We start from the raw sequence: 12132 nt of genomic DNA, 5'->3' as shown, positions 1-12132 counted from the left end.
GTAACCCCACCTTGATGTTCAAGCAATAAGGAAAACATTTCATCTGTCACTGGTTCCAAAATAAGCTAATACAAGTCTTGAGCTGAAACAGGTGTCACATTCATTAACTAATCATGTAAAAATGAAAACTCTGTATTTCATAATTCTCATTCATTATTTTACAGCTCTACTCTTCCAAAATGCTGTTGCTTAAGCCAAGCAGTAATCTGTCTCGTTACAAGAACACTGAAATAGTTGGCATTTCAGTTATCTTCAGAATAGACTTGAGTTATAGGGAAGAAATTAGCTGCTTCCCCCCCCAATTCTTTAACATATAAGAATCCCCTCTAGTATTTTCATATTCAATGCAACAGAATTGGCTGAAATATGGACTCCTTCAGCAGGTATCACCCTACAGTTGAACATAAGCAACCATCACTTGCCCCAAGAGCCACTGCCTATATGGTGTTTTTGCTGACATAAGCCTTCTTCCAGGAAAAGCTCATATTAATAGCCGTAGAAGAGGCTTTATGTTTTTCAAAGTCCTAAGCAAAGACAGACCAACTTGATCTGTAACATCAGAAAAGAGGAGTCGTCTGCCTTCTCTTACGGAAAGTTAGCCAGTAGATCTTATTCTGAGTGTCTAGGCAATACTACACGCAAAATGGTCTTGGATTGCAAAACCGAGTGCCTTTTAGTTCAGCAATATATTTCTTGGCCACACTGTCAAGTGCCTTCAGGTTACAGAATTATGAAAATATTCTGAACACACAGAACCACGCACACTGGTGCTTCTTTCATTTTCTCAGCTTCCACAAAATATGGGGTTTTTCGGTGTTGGGGGTGGTGGTGGTGGAGGGGGCTGTTTAAATGTCGGAAGAACTACTCATGACATTTTAACATGGTCTCTTTCCAGGCTGGTAATTTTTATTTAATCAGTAAACATTATTCTCTTTGTTACCTATCTAAGCCTTTAAATACAAGATTAACTACTAATGCATTAATTCAAAGTCTGCTTCTCCGTATGAAAAATGCACTTGATTCTGCTTACTTCTGTATGGCAAAAAGTTCATATTTCTTTTTCAACTAGTTCACCTTTATCTTTCTCACATTTCTAATATTTGAACAACCTGAAATTTCACTGAAGCAAACAGTGATTTACTACATTATCTCAGGTTACAGAGTTTTGCAATGAAGTCTGAAGAAGAGTAAAAAATCATTCAAGGAAGAATTACAGGAAGAACCACTGAGAGGATTCAAGCAATTTACACAGTAGTTGTGAAATTTCCCAAGTTTTACTGAGCTTTGCACAAAGCTTCATCAATGGAAAAAAAAAAGTTTAAGTTAAAGAAAAAAATCCAGACTGAAATGGGAATGTATTATCAGAGGAAGAAACCAATTTGACTCTCTCTACTTCTTCATGATATCGTGTCCAGGTATGACAGAACCAGCTCCATATCACAGTGCTATCGCAACAACAGGAAAGTCTCCTTCGGACTATTCCACGCATCATCTCCACAGTAGTACAATTTAAAACAAAGGACAAGAATCAAAGAAACAAAAAAACCCCTCAATGCTGTCAAAACCGACTTTGTAGTAAGAAGAATATAATCTAGTACTGATATTAAAAAAGGATTTCTTATCTCCTCCAAAGGCAGAAATATTAGCAAGAAGGTCACTGGGTAGATTCTGTGTAAAGTGACTGACAGCAATGCAGCCACCTCTCAAATCCCTGAGTGACCTTGACCTTACAGTGACAATCACTTTAAAAGGATAGTAGTTTTATCTGCTAAGTCTCTTCATACAGAATTACCATGGGCACCAAACACAATACAGTGGTTTGTTCAGTTCATGAACACGAGTTTCTAATGCCTCACATTGCATTGCACACTTGAATGCTGTATTTCAATGCAACACTACTAGATTATAAAAAGCTTTAAGCACAATCCTAACACACATTTCAACAGCCCTCAGCATAGTGACAGCATTAAAACAAGGTAAATATTTAATTAAGGAAGTGTACTTCTTTTGCAATGCAAGAATTTCTTGCATTACAAAATTTTACTTGCTACCCAGCACTTTGACAGTAATGCACATTTTCAATTGTAAAAAACATTTAAATATCAAATTCTACTTTCATATACAAGCACCTATTTTGTTTTTTATCAGCTTTGAAGGAAAGATGGGACACTACTATGCTTAGAAGTGTGTAATTTCTGAATCCATTTTTTCTGCAGACACATGTAATAAGAGTAATAAAATTTAATAAAAAATAAAGCTAGTTTTTTTATTTGCTATGAAATTTTTCTATACTTATCAAAACAAATAAGGAATGAGGACAACAAACTGTTCTCAGGTACTAAAGAGTAAGCTATCATCAGTTCAAAATAAAATACATTATTAGCAAGCAGACTTGTAATGGTAGTTGTAATCTTTCAGAACCTTTTTCCTTCAAGTCATTTTAAAAACATCCCTTTTTAATATAAATCTTCATTAAATAGTTCATATGTATTTCCCTCTCAACACATACAAGCAGATAAAATAAAATCATATCAGAAAGAGGCACTGCTATTACCTAGCAAGAGCACCTCTTTCCACTGAAAAAAAAAAAATATTTAGAAAGCATTTTAAGAAAAGCTCATGTTTGAATAACCTTCATGCTTCCATAGTTTAAAGAAAACATTTAAATAATCTTTACGTTAATTAATTCAGAGAAAATAAAATCTGTTGAATAATAATGCCAGTAAAAATACTTTCATTGATGTACACTTACTGCAATCTCTCTACAGGCCGACATGGATATCCCTGTACCTTCAATTTGCTTCAGTGCATATTCCTTCTCATCTTTTCTGTACACAAAAAAAAACAAAACAGAGAGGAACATTTTTAGCTCTCACTTATATTACACCAATCCATACAAGTATAATGATTTTAATTTGGTCTGGATCAAGAAGCTGAAAAGCCAATCTGTTTTTATACAGAAATTACACTTAGAAGCAAGTTTCCTTTTAACACATACTTCAAAAATTCCAAACAAAAACTCCTGCATAAAGAAACTTTATTATCCTATGTCCATTTCTCTCTGAAACCATACAGATAACTGCAAATATGTCTACAGAGACTTTTGGAGGACACTTTTCCTGAAATTCCAGGATACTGTCTACTACCATGAAAGAGCCACACAGTCATATCTCATGCCTGGAAAACTCTCCTAGAAATACCTAGAAACCACATTTTTACTTTATTTTATGAGCCACTGTCAATCCACTTTTACTTCTGAAATACTATTTAACTAATTATATTTCTAATTAGTGCTGGCTACTGACAGACCCCTACACAGCATATGAAACTGTGTGCTCTGAAGTACAAAACCAGAGAACATGAAAATGTTCAGCCCGAACACAGTACTACACTTTTAAATAATCATGGTTTGAAGCAATCTAGAGGGAAGACCGACACAACATAATGAAGTAATATCTCAGAGCCCTGACAATACAACATAACCAGCTTACTGCCTACAATAAGGTTGTGCAGGATCTGGCTACCATTGATAGATGTTGATAAGCACTGATACCCACAGTGCTGATGAACTTCTGCAGACTCACCAATTACAATTCAAAAACCCACAGGCCCCCATCCAAATTCCCTATGGCATTTCTGGTAGACTTCAGTTTCCCCTTCTTCCAGTCCCAAAACATTTTGTTTTGCTACGCTGAAAAAATAACGTGAATTCATTTCAGCCTCTCTGGCTTTTAACTCCAGGCCTGTGTCCTGCCCAACTCCAGCCTCTTTCCCACTCTCTTTCAGACCCCCATCTCTGAAAGTCATGGGATGAGAAGTAGCTGAGTAGAGGAATGTGGGGAGAGGGTGAAATTGACCAGAAATTGTAACTGCCTACACATACTAGTAACTATAGCTGATCATTATTCTCAGTAATTTGCAGTAGCAGCTAAACTCACAATGCATATCTATAGTTATCATTGTGCTTGGCTTCCATTTTGCACTACGTTTTTTGAAGCAAAAATATAACAAGAAAAATTCCAGATGTATTCTGACTACACATGAGAACTCAGTGCACTGCAAGTTTTGCAAAAAGTAAATCCACCTTTGAAGTAGGAGTCAGTCAGCAGCTGTTCCAACTGGGAAACCCAAGTTCTGGTGCTGCACCTTAACTCAGAAATAGTTGTTATTCCTCTCTCAAACAAGCACTTACATGAAATTTTTGGAAATCTTTGAAGAGATACTCCTTCCAAATTAAAAAACAGAAATTCAGTTGTAATGGAATTACAATCTGCTTTATTTCAAGCAGGGTGTTTCGATGTGTTTGGGATTTGGTGCAGCATTGATCTCTAAGACAGCAAGATCAAGCATATGAGGCTACAGGCTTGAAGGGCCTCTTTCTCCAGATAGGTTTGGAGTAACAGAAGATCCTTCTGCAGCTGAAACTAAAGGAACGGGTTTCTTTGAGGTGACCTAAATTATTCTGGAACTGCCAAAGAGAGAAGTACATTCTCATTCTGCACAGATTTTCTGTGCAGAAATGGGAAGGACAACAACTTACATCGTGCCTTGCAAATACCCCCAAAATATTCACCTATTCAGATACTTAGATGCAAATCTTAACAACCAACACACATGACAAATGAACATAACAAGATTGGACCCTCCTCTTGTAAAACAAACTTTTATTCCTCTATGCTATTAAAATGAAATAGCCTCATATCACAGTATTTTAAACATATAGCTTCTGACTCTGTACATGGTGGGGGGAGAGCAGGAACACCCAAAACTTTTCAAGGGCTAAAGCCTAAGAAGTTACCATTACTAAAATTAGGCTAAATACTGCATTAACAGCTCCTAAGAGCTGTTCACCAAGTACACTTTCAGGAATAACTTCAGAGGTGGACATGTCTGTTTCCTAAGCAGAAGGATTCACCAGGATCTACTGACAGGACAATTCAGATTCCTTCTTTGCTCCCCACTGAGCAGCCCTTTATTTTCATGAATTAGTCATTTACAAGAACACTGCTCAAGATGCAGAACCAAGAAATGTGTAACTTCACAGGTAATATGCTCATACCTTATCTCACAGAAATTGCTTTTGATTTCATTAATTAGTCCAAATTTTAAAGAGTAAATAATAAATGCCCATCTGCTCTCATACACGGTTCTGCTATCTATGCAGAGATTTACATAAACTGCAAAGTATTAACTCCATAACTCAGATCATTTACTAAGACTGTGAAGACAATATTGTATTGTCTGGAGAACCAAAACCAACTCTGGATGTTTAAAATTGGTCATAGCTTTTAAACTACAGTCATGTTTAAACTACACGGTACAGAACAATCCCATGCACATATATCAGCTTGAATCCCAAAACAATGTAGTCCCTACAGCACTGCAGCACACCCTTCTTTTGGCATGTCTACTTAACCGGGCACACCACCCCGCTGATACGGCTACCCTTGAACTAGTCCTACAGATGCAAGCATTGCATTCAGTTACTCAGACCTTCACAGATCGAAGGTCACTGCAGAGACCAGGCACGCTGTTTGGCACACATGGCCTTCAACAGCATTGCTTAACACCACTGCTACTCTGAGCTTAATAGCCAGCCACTCTGCATAGGATTTTAAAATATAAATGAGAAATTATGAAAGATGCTTAAAAAAAAATAAACAACCCAACAAATTAAGGTATTAGATCATGTGGGAAAAGAAGGTAATCTTACTGAGCTTCTAGGACATTGGGTTTTGTGAACATTTAGCAAAAATAGGGATAATGAAATACTTACCTAAAATAAATGGGTATCAAGGATAAAGAACTCCAAAGATACCATATGCTAGATCTCAAAAAATATTATTTTTTACCAACAGATTCAGACTCATAAACACAGCCTCCTTTAAATACATAAATACCATTTACATGCTTTGGCAGAAATACAAGTCTATATGAATACTTTTCCAAAGTTAACTGTTCTTATTATGCAAACATAACAGCTGTTTAAAACACTTCCCAAAAGATCTCCACCAAGTGGTATTTTAACTAATAATATTTCCCATCTAATAGTAATCTCAAGGTAATTTGAGAAAGAAAGAAATATATTTAAAACCAAGGCAGTCAATGCAATCTGATGAAATACACAATTCTGGTTACTCAATAAAATGGTATTAAATGACTGAAGAAAAAAAATAGGTACTTTATTAGCTATTTCCCCACTTGTAAGAATTCAATAAATAATGTCAAATGGTGTGTGTGATTGGTAAGTATACTGTTCAACTCCCTAAAGACCTATGCTCTTACGAAACACCTGAGGCAGGGGGGAAGTATTTCTATTTCATGATGAATATATAGACACACTCTAGTGAACTCTGAAGACATTTCAAGAACTTGTACAGAATTATACAGCAGGAAAGTTTTCATAAATCCTCTTCTGACAGATTCTATATCAGTACATTTTTCACTAGAGTGTGGAACAACCATGATTAAGTTTAAAAACCAAACCCCAACAACAACAAACTACACAGCTCTGGTATGAGGCAAAAGGCCTAGGGATAGCCAAGCAGAAGCGATGTCTTTGTCCGTAATCATTCTCAACTGGTCCACAGAAATACGCTTGGGAGCAGGCCAACTAACTTGAAGGTCCTGCTGCATGGGGGTTTGTCTGAGAGCAGGGAGCAAGTTGCATAGACGAAGGTTTAATCAAGCAGGTTCTATTAAACAGCCACCCCAGGCTAACGGTGGCAATCTGCTCACTGAATCTGAGCACAAAACACAGCAAAACAGACCTGAAAGGAAATTCTATTTCTTAAGAGGCTGTGACTTAACAGTTTCTATTAAAGCTTTTCAAAATTGATGCAGAAGAATTTGCCCGACAAAACGAGTATCACATCGCACCACTACCAGGCTTCTTAACTCTTCAAGTTCCCTTACCCAAAACTAGGAGTAAAGATTAAAATCAACATTATTTCTAGTTCCAGAAGTGTTACAATTCATGCTATTTTAAGAGGGATTAACATTTTACAAAAATGAAACTGCTGACATGAGATATCCCCATCCTGAAGACTTCCTGACTGTATTTCAGACTGTCATAGGCAGCATCCAAATGCCAGAGTCCTCACATCCCTCTGTTGAGAGCATCCCTCTGTTATAAAAATCTGTACCAGTGTAAGGCTGCAACTTGGTCTTTGAGATTAAGCTTTTCTCCCACACCAAAATCCCATTCTGCAATCTGTAAGGTTAATGTTAACATTCTAATTTGTACCATGCAAAGGAAAATTCTGTTCTCTTGCCCCAAAAATTTTTATTGAGCTGGCTTATGTCCAACTGCAGTATTCAATGCCAAAAATGAAAATATGATTACTACTTCTTCTGGGTAACACTTTCCGTTTCCATTTTCAAAATGCTTTGAAAAGAAGAAAGTACCAAATTCACTTTAGAAGGGTGCAGTTCAGAAGACTTAGAATAATCAAAACATTTCAAAGGAATTAAACTGTCTTAACTACTGCAATTGTACATCAGAGTGCTCCTATCATATGAAAAACTATTTTACAAACAAGCCAATGGAAAACTAGAAACAACTTGCCCAAGACCATAAGAAAAACAGGAGGATTTGAAAACTGTGTATGATTCAAACTATTGTTTTATCCCTATTATTCAAATTTTAAAACTTTTAATGATGGTCCCTCTTGAATTCACAGATAATTTAACATACATTCCAACTTTAGAATTAATTATCCACATCAAGGAACTGGCTTGAAAGATGAAATCACACTGAAGCTACAACTGTGACTACTACATCAGTTAATACAGATATTAACATTACAGTATATACTAATATGGCCTCATGGCCTTTATGGCCTCAAATTACACCAGGGAAGGTTTAGACTGGATATTAGGAAGCATTTCTTTACAGAACGGGTTGTTAGGCATTGGAATGGGCTGCCCAGGGAGGTGGTGGAGTCCCCATCCCTGGAGGTGTTTAAGAGTCGGGTTGACACAGTGCTTAGGGATATGGTGTAGTTGGGAACTGTCAATGTTAGGTTAATGATTGGACTGGATGATCTACAAGGTCTTTTCCAACCTTGATGATTCTGTGATTCTATAATAATACCCTTCTTAAATTAAGTACACATTATCATATATAATTAATAATAAAGTGCACATTTTCTTAAACAAATTAAATGCACCATAAAAACATCCCAAGACCTAGCTAGAAAAACCTAATGAAAAACAACAACAATTCACCCTCGTAAGCAACACTAATGGAATTTAAACATTTGTGACTTTGTAGGACAAAGCCTGGGAACACTATGGAGTTCAGTGTCCTTCAAACACAGTATTGCCCAGAACACAGAATTCATACATGTATTTTGGTACGCTCCAATCGCTTTGTTTAATTGCTGCCATACAGCACAAAGTTAATCACTCATCAGGAGATCACCAACAAGGATTACAAACTTCAGCCCCCAAGATAACGCAAAACCATGACACTGAAGTGCACGTAGAAGTTAACTGAAAATGCTCCATGGTATATGGAACATGGCAGCAAAGCCACTAAATTGATCACATTCAGCACTGGTTACCTTATGCAGGCTGCTCAGATTTAACTCTACACATAGCACATGGCCATAGCCCTTTACAAAGGTAATGGTACCAGTAAAACGTCTATGATGAACTGGAAAAAGGGACCTAATCCTTCCTTAAAAAATGATGAGTTCTTATGCTTTAGTGTTTTTTATGCATACAGAAATAGTCACTAACCCAAAAGAATTACAAGATCAAAAAAAATCCACACATGGTGTCACTGGAGTACATGTTCTTTAACAGACTAGGAAAGTAATTTTCTTTTATCATTATCCTCAAACCATATCAAGTCTTATCCAGTTAGCAGCTCAGCCAACTCCTTTTCACCCACACAGCAACCAGCCACAAATGACAGAAACTGGGAATCTACAGGTTGATCTTAATTTATTTCTAGAGAACAGTGCACACGCCGAATTTCAATGCATATATATTAGTTCATTTTCAGAGCTACATAAGAAACTCAAAATGTGAAACAGTAAGGATAGTACACAGAAATTTAAGAGAAATCTATGACCACATCAGTCCTTTAAAAGATTTGTCTTTCTTCACCTTCAAGGGCAGCTGTCTGCTGCTCTGCTAAAAAACTTCACAGCAGTTACAGGTTGTTCCTACAGCCCAGTCCAGTAAGACATGGATACCTGAGTTATATTTGGCTGGTTTTGGCCATGAAGAGAATAGATGAAACTAGGCAGACTTTCACCTCATTCCACTACAGTGAAAGGTTTACCATTTCATTAATGTCTGTGGACTGTATAGTTGGCCTGCCTACTGATGCATCCCTCAGAGGTTTAGTGGGAATCTTCTCAGTGTTGCAAATAGAAAAGCGCACATGTGTAGGGAAGAGGAAAGGACTCCTCATACAGAAAGAGCAGACATGTACGTCACCTCATCTGCTCAAACCTGGGCCTGGACTCTCCTCTCCGTGCCAGGGTGGGAAGCCAACCTTCCCAGCAGGCAATGACTATACTATCTTTAAAAGTTGAGCTTGCATCTTGTCTGGAACATCTAAAAGTAACTTGGAAAGTCAGAGCAAGGCAACAAACCTACACCAAAGAGGACAGTCTCTACTATGCATTATAAAAAGAGCTAGCATGAAAAGATCATCTCCAAGGCTGATCCAGCTACACACAAGGAAAACACTTTTCAGAATGGAAACAATATGCTACATTTCATACTGCATTTCTGAATCTTTTGTCTCACAATGTTCTCATCTCAGATTTCAAAAAAGGACCTGAATGCTACACAGCTCACTGATGTCACTGCCTGACAATACTCACTAAACTCTGCTAGGTCTTCCTCCAGACATCCCAGATGACGCCAGCTACCTCAGCATATACATACAAAAACACCAGAAGGCAGCACTTCTCTTTATCTTCTGCTGTCTCCAAGACTTGAAGTTCATACATGAAGCCCTTCTGGAATTTATGAACACAGCAAAAATAAAAGGCAGAAGCTTGTGTCATTTTAGGTCTTACTCTTCTCAAAATGCAACAAATTCCTGAACACTAAGCGTAGTTTCCTACTCCATTTTCCAATAATTTTATAGACTTGCCAGTATCAAGTACTTCCGTAAATGCATGCCCGAAAGAAGGCTAACTCAGGACTTCTAGAACAATCTGGGATTTTTTTTAAAAAAATTTTTTTTGTTGGTTTAAAAAAAAAACTTCCAAACAAAAAATTAGAACTTTTTTGTTTGTTGAAATTAGTGTTCTAAAATTAAGTCTACTATAAACGTTTATAAATTGCAGAGACATTGAAATATAGAACAACTGATTATAACAATTATCCTTTTTTTAAAAAAAAAATCTGACTTTCATTATCAGAAACATGCAGCAGAACAGTTACACAGAACTTAGCCTGCTGAAAAATCTGGCGTGTTCCAGCCATATAAAAGAGATCATATTAAAAGCACCACTGGCATCAGATACGAATAGACACTCAGTGTTATCACAGTACCCTATTAGAAATTGAACTATACCCAGATTTTGTTCTATTATCTATAGAATATCCCCAGATGTACCTCTAAAAGCCAGTGTCAATATGGCTAGCCTTCTGTTTCCTCTGGAAACCAGTCTATGAACTCAGGAAGAAATGCGTATGTTAAAGAACAAGGCAAGTTCTTAAAGTGATGCAAAGCCATTTGCTATTAAATACAACACCCTTATATTGTGTGCTTCCGCAGAGTCTCACAAAAGATGTTAAATACCTATAAAAAAAAATCTTCACCTACCATAGATGATGTGTTCTTTATGTATGAGATGACAGCTGATCAAAAAGACAAAACAGTGAATCTGAGCACTGATAAGATTTTGTTATAAAAGAAAATTCCTTTACACATATAATTTCACTAGACTGGGAGTGGGGAAATAGAAATCTCTCAATATCAACATGAGGAGACTGGAACTATTCCAGCACTATTACACATAACCTCACTATATTCTCTTCCTTTTTGCCCAGTAGTTTCTAATTCAGAAAACTAAAAGCAAATCTTTGTAGCATAGATACCTTTTAACTGTTAACAACAGTTTCAGATTATTTCACAGACACAGATTGATTTTTAAGATCTCTGTAATAACAGACCATTGGAAATCTTACTAACCTTAATCTTATTAAAATTTAGCCTTTACACTATAATAATAAAACTTCGTATTTGTAATAAACTTCAGTCACTGCCACCCTCACTCTAAATCTACTGATGAAAACTCACAGACCTCAACCACCTACCAGGTTGTTGCCATTGCTAAAATTAGACTGGCTCCAAAACATCTTGAGTGACTGAGAACTGTGAATTTCATATGAGTAGGCTTATTTTATAACAGATTGGCATAAGTAGACTTGACAGCCTGTTTATAAAGGTAAAAACTGAAGTGTTCACATTAAACCTTGAAAGCTGTAAAATTATTCTGCTGCTCCAGGTAATTTCTTCCAGCATTTGCTATATTAAAGCAGGGGGGAGAGCTGTACCTGATCTTATTTCTTTATAGATAGCTTGATTACAGATAGTGAATAGATTTAGGAAATACCTCTCTTCCAGAAAAGATACTGCATGTGAGGATTTGCTACCTTAAAATAAGCAGCAAGGAGAAAAATACCTCTGAAATAAAGAGGAAACAAACTTTTATTTAGGAGTGAATTGTGTACCAAGGCCACAGACACAGGGTCCTTTAGACTATGCCAAAAAAGAATCTGTCATTTGTTTCATAAAATCACTTATAAGAAGAGTGTTTGTGACTAACTATATACATCAAGAACATTAGCTGTCTGTTTTCAGTAATAGCTCCTAAAGCCATAGTGTAAGAACATACTGTAACTACACAGTCCAGCTTAATGTGCCTCAGGTCTCTTTCTCTGTAGTGCTAAATGCTGCATCTTTGATAGGTGGGAAATTACTATTAAAATCACCAAATAATAGGAAGCCTGCATTTCTTTTGGGTCTCTTTGGTGAGAACCTGTTTGAAACACTGAATGCAGATTTTTTTCTAAATCATTATAATGCATTAGCAGAAGAAAAAAGTATTGACTCAATATAAGACCTATCAGAAGGACAATGGCCTAAAAAACAGA

At 36.6% G+C, this 12132-nt stretch overlaps 1 protein-coding gene across 3 annotated transcripts in view; it reads right to left on the bottom strand.

Annotated features, from left to right (window-relative positions):
- CDK19 (cyclin dependent kinase 19) overlaps positions 1 to 12132 on the bottom strand; it is a 130571-nt gene that overhangs the window by 108421 nt on the left and 10018 nt on the right. For all 3 annotated transcript variants that reach the window (XM_074819330.1, XM_074819332.1, XM_074819333.1), the window contains exon 2: positions 2753 to 2828. In XM_074819330.1, the coding sequence (XP_074675431.1) occupies positions 2753 to 2828 (76 nt within the window). The remainder of the gene's footprint in view (positions 1 to 2752; positions 2829 to 12132) is intronic.

Source organism: Strix aluco, chromosome 3 (assembly GCF_031877795.1).
Source record: "Strix aluco isolate bStrAlu1 chromosome 3, bStrAlu1.hap1, whole genome shotgun sequence".
Classification (NCBI taxonomy): Eukaryota; Metazoa; Chordata; class Aves; order Strigiformes; family Strigidae; genus Strix; species Strix aluco.
This window is presented reverse-complemented; position numbering and strand designations above follow the sequence as displayed.